An 18,143-nucleotide genomic window follows, 5' to 3' on the forward strand; every position below is an offset into this window, starting at 1 on the left:
TCATATCCGTTGAAGTCAACAAGTCCATTTCTGTACACAAGGGGAGTCCGTATATATATATATATATATATATATATATATATATATATATATATATACACACATAACCTACCTACATTATAATCCATGGAGAGCTGATATATATTTTAACAAATATGTTATTATGCTATTCAGTTGTACTTTAACTTTAAAGTTTGGCGTTAGTAAAATATAGACGGATAAATAACAATAACATTTATGCAATGGCGCACCCAGAAATTTCTCTTGGGGGTGGTCCAATAAAAGGATGTTAAGTTATATAAAGCACACACACACACACACACACACTCATACAGACATACCTTCTTCAAATTCTTTTTTGCAAAACAAAGTCCAGTCTTCTTGGTTCTTTATTTAGTTTGTTAACAACATCTTGTGAGAAACTGTGATATCACGATGGATATCAAATCAAAAGTGTTATGTAAGTTACATGTACGTGAATCATTTCGGTGAAATTACAGATAACTGAATTATATACTATCATTGCTTAAAAATTCAGTAAAAATGTTGCAACTTAAGTTATCACTTTCACGAGGAGGGTCCGGCCCCAATGGACCCTCCTCCCGTCGGTGCGCCCTTGCATGATTTACGGGATATTCTCATAAGCTTATCTTCTTGTGCCTATTAAGCATGAGTGTGATTCCTTTCCGAGATTAATAGAATAATGTTGTTTGCATATTGTATGCGGACAACCGATTTCTCGTCTGCCTTGAGGTTGATAACAGAAAGCTTTCCACTGTAGACATTCGTTGTAAATGTGATAGCCACTTCCTCTGATAGTCTTCAATTTCATATACCATCTTGGTTGCATTATGTTCCTTGAGTATATGTTCATTCCGTAATGTTTCTTCGTGTTACTCTCAGGGACCTCATTTCTGAAGTCTTTTATTCTTATTTTATTTTCCTGCCTCAATATGAATTCTAATTTTAAATTCCTTCCTCATACTTCTTTCAGAATATTCCTATCTATTAATGCACACATTAAGTTTACTGTTCTTACTTCTTATATACACTTCTCCAGGTAATTGTTAATTGTCTGTTGCTCAAAACAGTTTACTTGACATCTTAGCATCTGCATTCTTTTTAATGCATTATTATTATTATTATTATTATTATTATTATTATTATTATTATTATTATTATTATTATTATTATTAATTTTTATTATTATTATTATTATTATTATTATTATTATTATTATTATTATTATTATTATTATTATTATTATTATTATTATTATTGGAGGATTAGCTGTTACAGTTTGTTTCATTCCTTTCATTATAGACACATTTTGTACAGCACATTGTATTTATTTATTTATTCCAATTCCATTACACTAATTCTGTATAGATTAGGGTGATTAACGTTTCCGTATTTTCCAGGAACTCTTATATTTGAGTTATTTATTTTTATTCTCCCGGTTCCTGTACTGTTACCCTAATCCTCCCATATTTTTCTTCATCAGTCACGATTTCTAATTTATTTATGTTTTGTCCGAAGACTTGTTGGAACCTGTAACATTATAATTAATATATTTATATATAAACTGTCATTAATATCCGTAGTTTAGTAGGTACCAATCAATACAGTAATTCTGTTCCGGTAATGTTTGTCGTAAGTATGCGCGTATGATTGTAAAGAGTTTTCTCTTTTTGCATAGCAAGATAAATATTTAAATGTTCTGTGACATCCTATTGACAAATACAAATAAGTTCAAACCAATAAAAATGCATTTTTTATTATTGTACTCAATATTGTGACATAACTCGTATTTGTATTGTAATTAAATAGATGGTTTTATATTACTTCATATAAACCATTACATCAATGAATCCTGGCTTCATATCTCAAGAAATTGCGCTAAAATTTATAGTCGTCAAGTCTGCCGTATTTTTCTGTTCAAAACTTGGTTACACGCAATAATAGAGACTTCTTCAAATCTCATGACGCTTTTTTCCGAGGTTTTCCCCAACTATACGGCGAATGTAATCTCTAGGCGAATTTTCGGATTAATCTCGCCAAATACGTTGATGCAGCATCATTAAACATTCAAAAGAGTGAGCATCGAGCACTACGTTAAAAACACGTAGATCTATTGCTACATTCAAATTTTAAACAATGCAGACTTCATTTGGCGACATATCTATGTGAAATAAGTAGAATGAGAGGAGAATAGTAAAATCATAGGTGATAACAGAATGTCATCAACCATTTGGCACACAAATGCAGATAATAAGAAATCCGCGAAAAATACGCGCAATATTAAATATTAACACCTACAAAAGAAGTGGTTAAAAAGTGGCAAACAGAAAGATTTTCTTTCTTTCTTTTTGTATTTATTTATGAATACTTTTTTGTTTGTTTCTTATATTGCTCCCATTTAGTTTTATTAAGAAATTTCTGACATCCTTCACATACATATTTCAGTTTTTCTTCTATATGGGCTGGCTGAAAGTTGCTGAATCATTGGTCAATCCTTTTGGGGAAGACGACGACGACTTTGAGTTGAACTGGTTGGTTGATCGTAATCTACAGGTAAGTGCAATAATGATTTCACACTATTTTTCTTGAGGGGATGAAAAGGAAACAGCGAGAGGTGGGTAGACTGGAGTTAACAAGCCATAGATTATTTTCTGCATGGTAAGGCTTTGGATTTCTGTTTAGGAATTAGCCCTGTTGTTACCGGTATTATGTTTATCATCATCATCATCATCATCATCATCATCATCATCATCATCATCATCATCATCATGTGGTCGTCCCTGGTAGGCCTAATCATGCAGTTACCATGCATGCTGTTGAATGTGAGGATTTCGAGCTCAAAACCAGGCAAGGGCAACAGATATTAAAGGGCAATAAAATATTGAATGACACTTTCAACTGCAGAGATTATTCAGCATTGTAATTCAATGTAGATGAGAATTGGCCAACAAATTTTGTCTGGAGCCCTCGACTGAATTGACACAAAGGCTAAGTACCATACAGCTAGTGAAATACAATAATATTAATTACATAAATTAATAAATTCAAATTATATCATCATAAATATGGAACTAAAAGATCCGATTTTATACGACTAGAGGAACCAAAGTGTTTCACAAGCACAGCTCTGAGCCATGGTACCTACTTTGGTCCAAGGTTATACAATAAAATAATTGATAAATACCCAAATTTGGAAAATTTTAGTATCAGGAATTTCAAAAATAGCGTTAGGAATTTAATTTTTAAAGAATATATATTGATTTAATATGTATATGTATTTGTATGACTTAAATTGTTAAAATTGAAATTGTATTTTTAAATTTAATTTATTCCTGTAAATTTTTTTTTCTTGACCCAGTTTGTGTCAAAAAATTATCTTTGTGTTTATCTTTGTGTTTAGATATCTCCCTGAGCACGAGTTTTTTACTCCTTCAGGGAAGAACTAAGATTGTATTTCTGTCAATGTTATTTTATTAACAATAAACAATAAACAATAAACATAGATACGTGCTGGCATTTAAAACTCGCCAAGGACATTTATTTCTTAAGGGGAAGGACCTACATGAAATATCTTTTTTCATATTAAGTAGAGCCTCTATTTCACTAACATAGTTTCATGTCATTATATGAAGCATTTTTAAATACAATATTTTTACTTTTGTCCTTTATTATAGTACAGTCACAGACATAAAAAAATGCAAAAAATGCATAAAGTTATTATAAAGAAAATTACGGTATATATCTGCTCTCAAGAGTATCACAGAATAAAAAATCTCGTCTTAAATGGAAGTTAAAAGACTGCTAATCAGTTTTGTTTGATGATTTTTTTTTAATTTTAATTTGTATATTTTTAATTTTATTTTGCATTTTTATGAAGAGAAAGAAAAAATTGCACGTTATATATTTTTAAATTATTCTATAATTTGCAATTTTACAATTTTCTCTTACAGAATTTTTCATGTATAATGTGAGAATAAACCCTGAAAATTTTATTCAATATTTTCTCTATTATTGTCCGAGATATTATATATTAAATGTTGAATAATGTAAAATAAATAAACTCCGGATATTCAACGGAGAAGCGTCAGCACAGAGTAAAGGGACTGGAACGCAGCGACTATTTAAAAATTACGTAAAAGCAATTGTTTTCTTTCTAACGACTTTGAAATTTCGCTCAAATGAAGTCATTACTATGAAGTATTTTTGAGCAAAAAATAAAAAAAAATGTTACTTTTGACACATATTTGGTCATTCCTGTAGGTCCTTCCCCTTAACTTTGTATAAATATACGTTTTTTTCCCCCAAACTAAACAGAAAATTGTGATTTCTTATTATAGCAGTGTTGAAAGTGTGTCCACTGTCACTAATATCTTGACATAAAGAATCCAACTGAAATGGTTAATCTTTCTAAGGTAAATGTGTGACGATGACACACTATTATCGCATGATGAATCAGTGATACGTTTACGTTTGGAACTTCAGAGTCGTCGTAGACATTTTTCCATGTCATAGTTCAAGTAACTAAAAATCAAACAAAATGAGATGTAAAGAATATGGTCAGTAGCAGAGGTTTGTTGCACGTTAGGTATCATATGTGATTGTTGATGAAATGCATCAAGAGCACCCCGAGATGGTGAAGGATCAATACTGGGACGAAGTGATTCCTGCCGAGCTGCCGTACACTGTGGCATCCAAACTGTATCAGACCGGCCCTCCTCCAGGCTCCACAGACAACGTGGAGGTCTCACTAGAGCAGGCGGAGTTCATTCCTTTGGAAACAGTAGCAGAGGAGGCCCAGGAAGATGTTGATGACTTGGGTGATATTGAGGTTAGTTTATTGTGGATATTATAAAGTATTCCTAGGCTTTAAAATTGACATATCTTTCACATTGCAAAATAAGAAATTAGAATATACAAAAGTATCACATATACTCGCTTGCTTACTCTTACTAACGCTCTTTTTCGCTCATACTTACTTCATTCCGACCAGTCAATTAGTCAATGACACCACACACGCGCGCGCGCGCACGCACGCACACACACACACACACACACACACACACACACACACACACTTATCTGTCTATCAACTTGAGACAGAAAGTCAACTTCTACTATCTTGTTTCTCCAACAAAATTATTGCTATATTATTTACTTATTTATTTAATAAATTTATTTTACTTTTACTTTTATTAATTTTGAACAACATACATTTTGTAAATACAACTGTAGACTCAGACATATGGACTGAGATTGACTTTAATTTTTGACGTGATTACGTTTTTTTTTTTTTTTCAAGATGCAAGTGATGAAAAAATGTAAAAAGTTTAGCGTAACACATGGTTCAAGATGTATTCGCTAGATTCTGCATATACCAAAGCATATTCATGCTGCCATCTGTGTAGTGTTGTGTGATCTCCTTGCAACGAGTTAGAAAGTATCTCTCTCTTTCTAACTCGTTGTCTCCTTGCAAGTAAATGAGCAATGAGAATTATCTAATAAACAACTGATCTTATCTGCATATAAATGTATACTGCAAGCTTGAACAATGAAAAACTATGTTTGTATTAATAAAAACAACAATACAATAGAAAGAAAAAAATAAGAAGTAAACTTATTCACGTAATCATCGGGAATCTGTGAATCTCCTGTCATTTTTTTAAATTACAGTATAATCAAGAACACTTAAAGATATCACCATAGTTAATAATAATAATAATAATAATAATAATAATAATAATAATAATACCGGTAATAATAATATTTATAAATTCAAAATTGCTAATTATTTGTAGTTAACTGTGTGTCATTAGCTCATTCCAAATACCATTTTATAAAATAATCCAGCTAATGTTGATATTTTAAAATGTAGAAACATGATTTCAAGGGTAATCATAAATCATAAGCTTCAAAGCGACTTTAATTACTTCAAAATTTGAATAATACAATTTTAGACATTGTTTTTAGCTGGATGTGGAGGGTTCAGATGGTAGGGGAACAAGACGAGAAACACATCCTATGAAGATCATAACAAGACAGAAAACGGATTCATCTGGTTCTATCAACACAAGCAGCTACTCTGGTGGACCAAGGGGAGGCCGCAAGAGTTCTGTGCTCAACATGTTAACACGTCTGTTTCGTCGGGAGGAGAGCAGTCGTGATTTAGGTAAGATGAAAAATTCGGGAAATATTGAAATTTCTTATTATAGTACTCTTAACAGTCATTGCTTCCAATTTACCATATTTATGAGAATTTCGCAGTTTTAGTTGATTTCGTATTTTTGCAGTGAATTCAGAAACAATAAAAAAGAATCTCTGAGGAACGAAAAATGTTGTGTTGTTGTTGTTGTTTTCTAATGCCAGGCGTTTGACAATAAAGTGATTTGACCTCTTGCACTCCAATATTTTTCAAAGATATTATCATGGTCAGCCACTGAAGCACAGATTTTGAGGTGAGAAAATGGCGAGTTGTAGCCGATTTAAGTGAACACCATATTTTAACGTTTTGGTGGCTACTTCATTCACACACAACCCTCAGAATGTCTGGAAGACCACACCTGCTGTTGGTCGACGGGGCCATTGGACCTAGCTGGGAGATCTTGTTGATCACCAGCTTTCCCTCCTTAAGCCACTAGAGGACGATTTTAGTGACATAGCAGGTCAGCACTAGGAACAGAAAAGTAGAAAGGATAGGAAGGAAAGTGAAATGAACATTAGGCCTCGAATGCTCTAATGCCGTTGGGGTCGAAGAAAGTAAGAGTTCAGTCAGAGGACTGGATAGGAAAGGGTAAAGAGGGAATTAGGTATTGAATAGAGGAAAATTATACCAAATTCAATCATTAACTCATCAAGCTGACCAGTGCTAATGGATGAGTAGCCCCTCCCTTTAGTTCAGCTTGTAAAATTATGCTTACTAACAGCTGCACCATGGGAAGGTAGGGATGGGACATTGGGTATTTGTCCAGGTTGGTTCCTTAAGGTCTTCAATGGGAACGATTAATGGCTCTCCCCTCTGTCCAACAGATATTAAAAATTAAAACATATAAATATACATACTTTGGGGACATTTTGCTTTCATAGCTATTACGAGGAAATCACGATAAATAAACATACCAAATAAAATTTGCGAACTAGAAACAGTATTGAGGAAGAAAGGAACTTAGGCCTATGCTTGTTATGACATTCTGTTTGTGTTTCTGAATAGCTGGCAGTAACATGGGCAGCAGCATTTCCCTTCCCAGTCGACGTGGTGGCCAAAGAAGCAGTTCCAGGATGAGCTCCATGTCTCAGGCTCAGAGCCGTACTTCCATTCCCAGGATAAACACATTCCAAGTAGGTAGAATAATTTTACTCCACATTAATAATGCAGGAGACAAAAATAACGCTATTAATTAAAAATTCAGTTTGTACTGGTACTTTATATTTGTACACTCATTTTGAAGTACTTACTATTATCCTCGATAGCATAGTGGGTTTACCATGTATGCTGTGCTTCACAATAGCGATAAACAATTGCCTGCTCTTGAGCATGAAGACTTGGGACATGTTTTAATATGATTAAAATTTAAAAATGGTTCAGTGCAATTTTTATATTATTATTTATTTATTTATATATTTATTTAGATTTCAATGTTGTTGTTGTTTTCTAATGCCAGGCGTTTGACAATAAAGTCATTTGACCTCTTGCACTCCAATATTTTTCAAAGATATTATCGTGGCCAGCCACTGAAGCATAGATTTTGAGGTGTTCCGAATCCATTTCTTGGTTTGAGTTGCACAATGGACAGTTAGGGGACTGATATATTCCAATTCTATGCAGGTGTTTGGCCAAACAATCATGGCCTGTTGCCAATCTAAATGCAGCTACAGATTTCAATGTAAATACGTAGGAAAGTCAGTAAGTACAAATTGAAGTAGCGACTTACATTTTTTAATGAGGTACCTGAAGCTATCACTGCTAGATGGCAGTATTATCAATGTGCAGACAAGCAAAACAAAGAAGCAGTAGTTGCAAGATGGCGGCACCAGTATATGAGTGTACCATTTCTGACTTGATTTGAACACTGATGCACGCTTTACCATGGGTTGGTAATGTAGTACCCGAGATTATCACCTGTGACTATCCGGGCTAACATTTTGTCTCCTTCATCTTTTCTCTTCAGATCAAGTTGCGAATCTGTTATTCATTTGCCTCAGTGACAGTCTCCACTGGTTAACCGACTCGGTGTTCTCTATTCAGAGAATTTCTGCAACCAGCTGTAGACAGTTTGATGTGATAGGTAATGCTCAGCATTAACAGGCAACATTTCTTTATGAGTATCCTCTGCTGCCAGGACTTTTGTCCAGAAAAATCGCTTAATTAAGTGCTGTTCGACAGTGTTACACTCGTGCAGAGGTACTTCCATTTTGCAACAACTGCTGCTTCTTTGTTTTGCTTGTGCGCACATCAATCACCTTGACATCTGGATAATGCTATAATATAGCAGTAATAGCTTCAGGTGTTTCATTGACTCATCTGTGTACATTGAAAAAACACGAAAAAATTGTAAATTATTGGGTGTGACAAGTCTCACCTGCCCACACCTCTAATCACCCTCATATTCCTCCCTTATTATATGCTTAATAGTGTGACTTAGCAACTGATTGATCCCTGTTTTGCCTCATACTTACTATAATACGTTCATCTTTTGCAGGATGAAGTGTTCCACATGTCGGATGTGTCCCTTACGGGTTCAACCTTGACGACTGAGTCACCTATTCAAATAGCAATTCATAAAGCACAAGAGTCAAAACAACAGAACGTGGCTACTGAGGATGAGACGGAAGCCTCCCAGCTCATATCTTGGAGTAGAGGAAGAGACACTCCCAGGAAACTCTCAAGGGTTCGTACCTTGTCACAACTGAAAAACTTTTAATTATTTCTGAATTTAAATACTATTATAGCCACAATCATGCCATGGTATGAAAGAAAAATTACACAACCTCGAGCGGGAATCGAACCTGCGACTTCCTGTTCTCCGGTCTACTGGACAGTACTCTATAACAGAGTCGCCAGTATGAAAGGATAATTCCAAGCCTTTGGCGTGAGACGAACTCGATAGCTCAGTGGTAGAGTGCCTGACCGGAGAACAGGAAGTCGCAGGTACGATTCCCGCTCGAGGTTGTGTAATTTTTCTTTCATACCATGGCATGATTGTGACTCTAATAGTATTTAAATTCATTAATATGTCACATCAACGGACGTATATACGTCACCAAACATCGTAAGATGTAGATTACATTTTAATTATTTCATCTTGATGAAATCTAATCAATGTATTGAGGAAATAAATATTACACATCAGATGGGATTATGAGACAAATGTTTGGGTAGTTGCCCACCACTAGGATCGCTACTATCGCCTCATCATCGCAGATCTCTCTCCTAGCAGCCAACAAAATATGTTACACTTTCGTTGTCGTGTTCTTTTGGAAAAATTAACACCTTCCATTATTGAAATATTAAATGAATAAAGTTAATTTATTATTTTAATGAAGTATATTACATTCCACCATAAACTCGAAGATACCTGCAAGAAATAAGTTAATATAATTTTTGTTTGTGCAAAACGAACTGAAATTTACTATAATAGCTTCACTCATTCAAGATTATAGCGATAATTAACTATGAAACCAATAAATATTAATTTGCATTTCTCTTCACAACAATAATAATGGGAATATGAATTAATTGAGTAACTTACGTGTATCAGTACTTGTAGTGTAGGCTTACGTAGTTAACAAAGTGGGATGAGGTTAAGCAATAATAATCACACCAGAATTGGAAATAAAACGTGATCAATAAATTTTATTGTAACAGACTTTTTCTACGTCTCTAGTAAAGCAACAAATAAAAATAACAACAAAATTAACAGCTGTAATTAAAAACATATCCTTTGAAGAAAAAAGTAGGCCTAAGCAATAATAATCCCACCAGAATTGAAAATAAAACGTGATCAATGAATTTCATTAAAACAAACTTAATTTTTCTACGTCTTTAGTAAAATAACACATAAAAATAATAACAAAATTAATAGCTACAATTAAAAATATATCCTCTGAAAAAAAAAGTAGACCTAACCTTTATTTCTCTGGAAACTTAGCAGCCTAAGTGACAGAACTTTAACCGGTATCTAATGTCCTTTCGGTTAGACTGAAACATTTCATTGTGAAATTTAAGGATATAATGTATTCTAACAGTCACAAAGAACTTCAAATTAACAGTTTTGTTTCTGCACAGCATTCTTGTGGAAACCCAGGAACCTTTCTGAATCTTTCGGAAATCGGAAAAAGGATAACTCTGGCCTCTTTTTATTACTGTTGCTACAATTTATAGCACTACAAACGTCTCCTCCTTGTCCCATATTATTATTCCAATTATTGTATTTTAGCCATTAACATTTTCATTATAACCAATAACGAACATTTCACAAGCATCAATGTGAAATACGCAACGAGGTAGAACTCGATAGAAATACGACACAGTCCAAAGTCTACCATGGACAGTCTATTGTTTCTAGTTGCTAACCGCTTGGAGCACTTTATCACGAGATTTGCAAAAAAACACCTAAAGCTTCGCGACTGTATATAGTAGACTGTGATATTATACTGTAGTGTTGTTCAACTGTTGCAATATACTTAAGTGTTACTTAAAATTATGGAAAATTTGTATTGCAATACGATACAAAAAAGGAATGTATAACTTACATATTTATAAAGAGAAATTAGTAATGTGAAAGATTTGAAAATTTACTGGAAATGGGATGGGTCCTTATTCCATTCAAGCATTCAATTCCAAGATGCTATATTGAATGTCTTCCTTGTGTTTTAAATGTAATTTTTCTAGAGTAATTAATATTTATTTAAAAATATATTATGTAATGTGTTGAAGATGCAATAAATTTTGATTTAAATAATTGATTAAATGGCGATCTTACTCGTGTTAATTGTGTAAGCATGTGCGGCTTACAGCTGTTTCGGTACTTCTTCACACCATCCTCAGAGCCTACTAGATCTCGGTGTCATCTCGAACTTCGCTGCCTGTTGTGTGGATGCGTTCGATTGTTGAAAAGTGTTGAAATGTGGTGTCAAATAGTGTGTGTGTTCTGAAATTGATCTGTGTGTTGAGAATTTGTGTTGAGTTTGAATGTGTTTTAGTGTGTCTGTATATTTCATATTGTTCTAGTGTGTTGAGTTTTTGGTTTTTGGGTTGTATGTGTAGGATTTCCATGTCTGTATTTATGTTATTGTATGTAGATCTAGTAGGCTCTGAGGATGGTGTGAAGAAGCACCGAAACAGCTGTAAGCCGCACATGCTTACACAATTAACACGAGTAAGATCGCCATTTAATCAATTATTTATATTCAAGTGTTAAAAGTAGTGTACGAAAGATTCAACATACATTTTGATGATATAAAATTACTAAAGAATTGATTTCGAGAGAAGATTTGATTTCTTTTATAATAAATTATTAATTTTTTTTCTCTTATTTAATGCAGAGGTAGCACCTAAAAAATAATAATAAAATTACATTTTGGATTCAAATTGCATTTTATCCATAACTTGGTGGCAAAGTGAACTTTCTCCTAGCAAAATTCGCGTAATATTTTTCAGTGCAACAAAGAAATCGGATTTTTTCCACTTTAAGTACACTTTTGAAGCTTACACTTTAAATTGGATGTATTTGTTTCTTCCAATAACTTTCAGAAAAGATCAAATTAGTTTATCGTCTTTCCTAAAAAATGAGATTTTTTGTGTAAAATGGAGTTCGATTCTAGGCGACTCAATTTTCTGTTTTTGTAGAGAAACAAGAGTGAGATTGCCAATTGACAGAAGGGTGGGGGGAGGGATGTCCAGGGATCCCCTGCTGAAAAGATATTAATTTGTCCCTGCCAGGGACTATATGTTGACCAATATTGCTAATTTATTATTATGGACAGTATTTTTATTTAAAATGTTAATGTCCACCAGAGAAAATATTCAATTCGCACCCTGAAGTGTAGGGATTAATATTTAGCATTCTAAGGAGTTTAGTACGAAAATAAGTACCAGTATCTAGCCAATTTAAAAATCGCCAATCGTGTTAATACAATATTGGCATGTTTAGGAGAAACCAGTTGAAGGAGGCGACATGAAGGTGGCAGAAGTTGAAGTTCAAGTTGACAATGCTAGTGAAGCCAGTGAGAGCTCCGTGCGCACGTCGTTCTTTCAAGAAAGTTGGGGTGCTATGGCAAATGCCTCAGGTTAGTCTTTGTTCTTTTTGTATGCGTAATATAAGAACATGCCTCCACAACCGAATGCAGACAAGTCCTTGGACAGACAAGTAATAATTCTTTGCATTGAAAGAAAATCAACCAAGAACCTCGACAAGGACGCCATCTTAGACAAATTTGATGCTCTCCACAATATACGCATCAAGCTACACTAGAATCCTACTGAGACAAGCAACTTATATATTTTTTCATTGCTGACATAAAATTAATAAATATAGTAAATTGTAATCCCTCTACTGTGTGTTCAGTTCAAAGTGTGTCATGGCTCGCTGTATGCCGTCATGTGCCTAGTCAATGAGCCTAGAGAATTCAATCTTCCTACACTTCCGCAAAGGTGTATTACCTATGTGCCAGAGAAGTTGCCTGGCAAGTACGGCGTCCATTCTGAAGGGTACTTACTGATACTTACAGTAATGCCGGTAGTGGCAGGAAAGTGAACTGCTTGGAAACACGTACTGAGGTGAATTTTTTTTTTCTTTATGGGAGAGGGTTAAGACGATTGCTTACGTATTTGTTGACATTAACTTGGACGGTGAACATGGACACGGAGCATTTGATTTGTGTTGTGGAATGTTGCTGTTACCAATGATAACAAATACCCTATGTACGACTTGCCCACGCAAAATACAGTTCGAACGAGGTTATGGTAGCACACAGACCGTACAGACCGCCATCTGTTGCTATGACATTCAAGTTATACCGTTCTCAAGTTCAGATTGAACGCCTTAAATAATAGGCAACTTCTCTGACATAAAAGCTGAAACTTGCTTCAAATCGCTGACTCACAACAGTGACGTCATGACACACTTTGAAATGAACACCCAGTATATAATATATATTAATTTATAAAAATTATTAAATATGTATGTAAATAAATGGAAATTTTCCAAACAAAAATAGTTGCCTTATTACAATATTAACACTTCACAATGATATTTTAACGTAGCTCCCACAAGCTAACGTCTGGCTCCACCTCTATCCTCCCAGATTAAAAATCCTGGCACCATTCCTGCATAAGTTGATTTATGTGTTGGCAGAGTTTTTTTCTAGTGTGCAGTCATACACAATTTGTGCGCTAATAAACCAATATGTGCAGTAATAAAACAAATTTTGTGCAGTACCGGTAATAAAAGTTAAAAGACAACAGATACCAAGTGAAAGCAATAGTCTTGTATTCATGGAAATTTGCATTGTAGAAGTTACACACACTTACAATAAAAAAAGTACAAATAATGTAAACAACTGTAGCATAATTATGCAAAATTTATGCAAGAAATTAACTCGTAACAGCCAACAATATCTTATCTTAGAATTTTGGTGCCGATTTGTGCAGTAATAAAAAAAAAAAAGAAACTCTGTGTGTTGTGATACCGAAATGTTGCATCATTGATTAACTTAAAATTATTAAATGGCTTTAAATGGGTTTTCTTCTTTTCAGAGATGGATATGTTCCTATCACCACATCAGAAGGTATCAGATGTCCAAAAGCAGGCAAAACAATCAAAGAAATATGAATGGTAATTATGAAAGCAGTAATAACACAAAATAATGTGAGAAGCTGTATATGTTCCAGTTCAAAGAAAATTGTGATCAAATAATGTACTAACCTCCTTGTCCAGCTATTAATGATGCTAAAAGGAGTGTAACAAACAACGAAGGAAAAAATGAAGGCTTAGAGTTAATAAGAATCTAAGTGACATATTTGTGAAAATTGTGTTTTTACTGGAATAACAATGTACCTAACACTGTAGCATATATGCGTTGAAGTCTAGACTCGTTGCTTTGTCGTTTTATTACGTGTTCATAGGTAGTGGGTCGTGTATGTGCCAATAGCTTCAACGTATATTATGACTCATTTCCCTAGCTAATTAAAAAATGGCACTTAGATCGCTATTAAATTTACCTGAAGTCTTTAAAATAATGTATTTACGCTTTATATGAAGGTAATTGATATCTATATACGTCACTGGAATGCACAATAATAAGGTTTAATATAACCCATACAAGAATAGGTCTCGTAATGTAGCATCGTGGTCTAAGGCATCATGACTAGGACTCGCATTACAGAATGAAAGCTGGTTGGAATCCTCATGAGGAAGTAATTTTCTGCCAGTGTATTAAACCAGTGCACATACAGAATCGATTACAAAATCCAGTTTAAAAACCAGCTATAATGTCTGTGGGGATGATCATGCTAATCACACGAAACTCCCATATTGGTTGGATGATTGTCTGCCTCTGCTGATATACATATATATATATATATATATATATATATATATATATATATATATATATATATAGACACACACCACACACACATACACCTCTATCTTTCAGCAATAGTGCTGTATTATTTATAGATAATCTGTATTTTATATTAATTAATTATTATAATATAATAATCCTATTTTTTTATCAGACCAGCAGTCAGCTGGTTGGCCTTTGTCCTTCACGGGCTGTCATGCCATGAATTATGGATTATATACGATAATATTAGACTGTCTAGTGGAAAGCTATCAACGTAGCTCAGGGGTAGAGAGCTGGATGCGTTTTCCGAGGCTGCACTCAATAATGGGTTCGAATTCCACTTACGCTGGTTGCTTGGTTCATTTTTTTTTTTTTTTCAGGTTTTTTTCCCAACAGTAGGGCGAATATCGGGTAATGCCCGTGATGAATCTTGGGATTCCTTTCTTCATATAGATACATCTTAATACCATCAATTATACCGATGATAGGTAATCTCTGTTTATACAGCATTGTTAAATAACCAATTAATAACTGGGGTTGAATATCCATAGATTTTCTAAAAGAAGAAGAAAGATGGACTAATTTTTTTATAAATGTTGAAGATGAATCAAGGCTAAAGACATAAATCTTGTAAATAATTATTAATTCAAGCATTAATTAATTAATTAACTTATTTATTTATTTATTTATTTATTTATTTATTTATTTATTTATTTATTTATTTATTTATTTATTTATTTATTTATTTATTTATTTATTTATTTACCTACTTGTTTGCCTATTTATTTATTATTTAGTTTGTTATATATTTAGCTTATTTATTTAGTTATTAAGTTACTCACTTTATTAATTCTTTACTTATTTATTGTTTATTTATGTTTTATGTACTTAGTTAATTACTTCGTAAGTTATTTATTTAATTCTTATTTTCAGTCATTTATTTATTTATTTATTTCTCTCCCTACTTGTTCATTTATCTATTTATTTATTATTAAGTTATATATTTAGCTTATTTATTTAGTTATTAAGTTACTCAATTTATTAATTCGTTACTTATTTATTATTTATTTGTGTATTTATTTAATTACTTCGTAAGTTACTTATTTAATTTTTATTTTCAGTTATTTATTTATTTATTTATTTATTTATTTATTTATTTATTTATTTATTTATTTATTTATGTACTTACTCATTTACTTATTTATTTACTGGTGCACTTGCTCACTCGTTTGTTTTTTTTTATGAATTTACTATCTGTTTATTTGTTTTTTATTTATTTACTTTCTTATTCATTCGCTCACTCACTCACTCATTGACTCACTCATTTATTTATTTATTTATTTATTTATTTAATACTCTACCTACTTGTTCATTTATCTATTTATTTATTATTAAGTTATATATTTAGCTTATTTATTTAGTTATTAAGTTACTCAATGTATTAATTCGTTACTTATTTATTGTTTATTTGTGTATTTATTTAATTACTTCGTAAGTTACTTATTTAATTCTTATTTTCAATTAATTATTTATTTATTTATTTATGTATTTACTTATGTACTTACTCATTTACTTATTTATTTACTCATGCACTCGCTCACTCGTTTATTTATTTGTTTTTTTTATGAATTTATTATTTGTTTCTTTGTTTTTTATTTATTTACTTTCTTATTCATTCGCTCACTCACTCGCTCACTGACTCATTCATTTATTTATTTAATATTCTACCTACTTGTTCATTTATCTATTTATTTATTATTAAGTTATATATTTAGCTTATTTATGTAGTTAATAAGTTACTCAATTTATTAATTCGTTACTTATTTATTGTTTATTTGCTGTATTTATTTAATTACTTCGTAAGTTACTTATTTAATTCTTATTTTCAATTATTTATTTATTTATTTATTTACTTATGTACTTACTCATTTACTTATTTATTTACTCATGCACTCGCTCACTCGTTTATTTATTTCTTTTTTTTTTATGAATTTATTATTTGTTTATTTGTTTTTTATTTATTTACTTTCTTATTCATTCGCTCACTTACTCACTCACTGACTCATTCACTCATTCATTCATTCATTCATTCATTCATTCATTCATTCATTCATTCATTCATTCATTCATTCATTCATTCATCCATCCAATGGCAGAGCCCTTTACTAGTCATTATTTGCCCTGATTGTAAATGTGGGGTTGTACATGTCGCTTGTGCCGACTATCCAGACTGCACCACAGGTGATGAGTCCACATTGCACTCGTAATGAATAATGATGGAGAATTAATTGTTGGGATGTCACAGGGGGAACTGAAGTACCCGGAGGAATCCCCTGTGTTGCCTGGCCTACATAGTGTTTATGATTATAATGCTGTCTAAAATCGTTTTTGATGTATTATATTAAAGAAGCATATTTTTAATTTTTACAGGAAAGATATAGCAGTGTCACCTCTGATCTCTTTGATCGATCCCTATGCTGTAACAGAGTCAGCAAGTGCCACTACCCAGATCGTGATTCCGTCCAGCGCCCCCATCAGACACATGTTCACTCCACTAACATGTCAGGTTGCCCCGAGACAGTCCAGTGCTAAAGACGACGTCATACCGCACAAGAGCAGTCTGTCACGCAACCTGCAGCAACAACACTCTGTGGAAAAAGACTTGAACAAGACTTCAGTACCTGCAGCAGAACGACAAAATGCTTTGATCTCTTCTGACATCAGACAGAATTCCGATCCTGAGACTGTGATAACCATCTTATCGCCTGATGCGCACTTCGCACTGTATCCATCGGTGTCATTCCCCAGTGTTCTAGTTCCTACTACAAGTATTGTAACCACGCCGTCTGCTGGGACGTCTAGCACTACTGTTACAACTCCAGCCATAAGCGCGCCAGTGTCGTGTATTGTATTTGCAGAAAAACCTCCAGATATACCGCGCTCTGACAGCGAAGAATCACCGTCCAGTGGCATGAAGAGAGCTTTAGTTTCCCAAATGTCAGTACCTGAGACTAGTACAAGTGAAGGTGTAGAAGGAGAAGAGAGGCTTCCAAAGCAATCGCAATCTCCGCCTCTCAGTGGTCCTCAACCATACATTCCAAGTGCCGCCATTCCTGTACCATCAGTGTCGCCAGCCCATGCCACCAGTTCGTCTGATGACATAGAGCTGATTGAAGCTGCGGTAGTGCCTCTTGCCAGGAGAACACATCATGATTTTCATGAACTGGAACCAATCAGTGAGCACGGTGAGACTACGACAGACAGTCCCATGGGTAATACCAGCAGCAAAGAAGAAGAAAATGAGACTGACGAAGAACGAACTGGGATTGGTCAGGAGTCAACTGTCTGAAGATTGAGTGAAAATCAGTAATTGATTGCTTCCTGTCACATTGTTGGAAAGATGCTAAAAGAAGTGTGTTATGTAAAACACATCTATTTAATATGTACTAATATTATTCATGATAACGTTCTTATTTTACAATATAAAACATAATTTTACTGTTCTAGTAATAATAAAAATAATTGTATAATTTCTGTGCTTAGTACATAACAAAATTTCT

The 18,143-nt window shown here is 33.3% G+C and overlaps 1 protein-coding gene across 2 annotated transcripts in view; it reads left to right on the forward strand.

Annotated features, from left to right (window-relative positions):
* The window catches only part of LOC138703006 (bestrophin-3-like), a 67,101-nt gene extending 49,018 nt beyond the window's left edge, over positions 1–18,083 (forward strand). For both annotated transcript variants that reach the window (XM_069830494.1, XM_069830495.1), the window contains 8 exons: positions 2,467–2,574; positions 4,607–4,849; positions 5,989–6,187; positions 7,226–7,353; positions 8,715–8,903; positions 12,168–12,303; positions 13,772–13,850; positions 17,014–18,083. In XM_069830494.1, the coding sequence (XP_069686595.1) occupies positions 2,467–2,574; positions 4,607–4,849; positions 5,989–6,187; positions 7,226–7,353; positions 8,715–8,903; positions 12,168–12,303; positions 13,772–13,850; positions 17,014–17,932 (2,001 nt within the window). In that variant the 3' untranslated portion in view covers positions 17,933–18,083. The remainder of the gene's footprint in view (positions 1–2,466; positions 2,575–4,606; positions 4,850–5,988; positions 6,188–7,225; positions 7,354–8,714; positions 8,904–12,167; positions 12,304–13,771; positions 13,851–17,013) is intronic.
* The last annotated feature ends 60 nt before the right edge of the window (positions 18,084–18,143 follow it).

This window comes from Periplaneta americana, chromosome 7 (assembly GCF_040183065.1).
Source record: "Periplaneta americana isolate PAMFEO1 chromosome 7, P.americana_PAMFEO1_priV1, whole genome shotgun sequence".
Classification (NCBI taxonomy): domain Eukaryota; kingdom Metazoa; phylum Arthropoda; class Insecta; order Blattodea; family Blattidae; genus Periplaneta; species Periplaneta americana.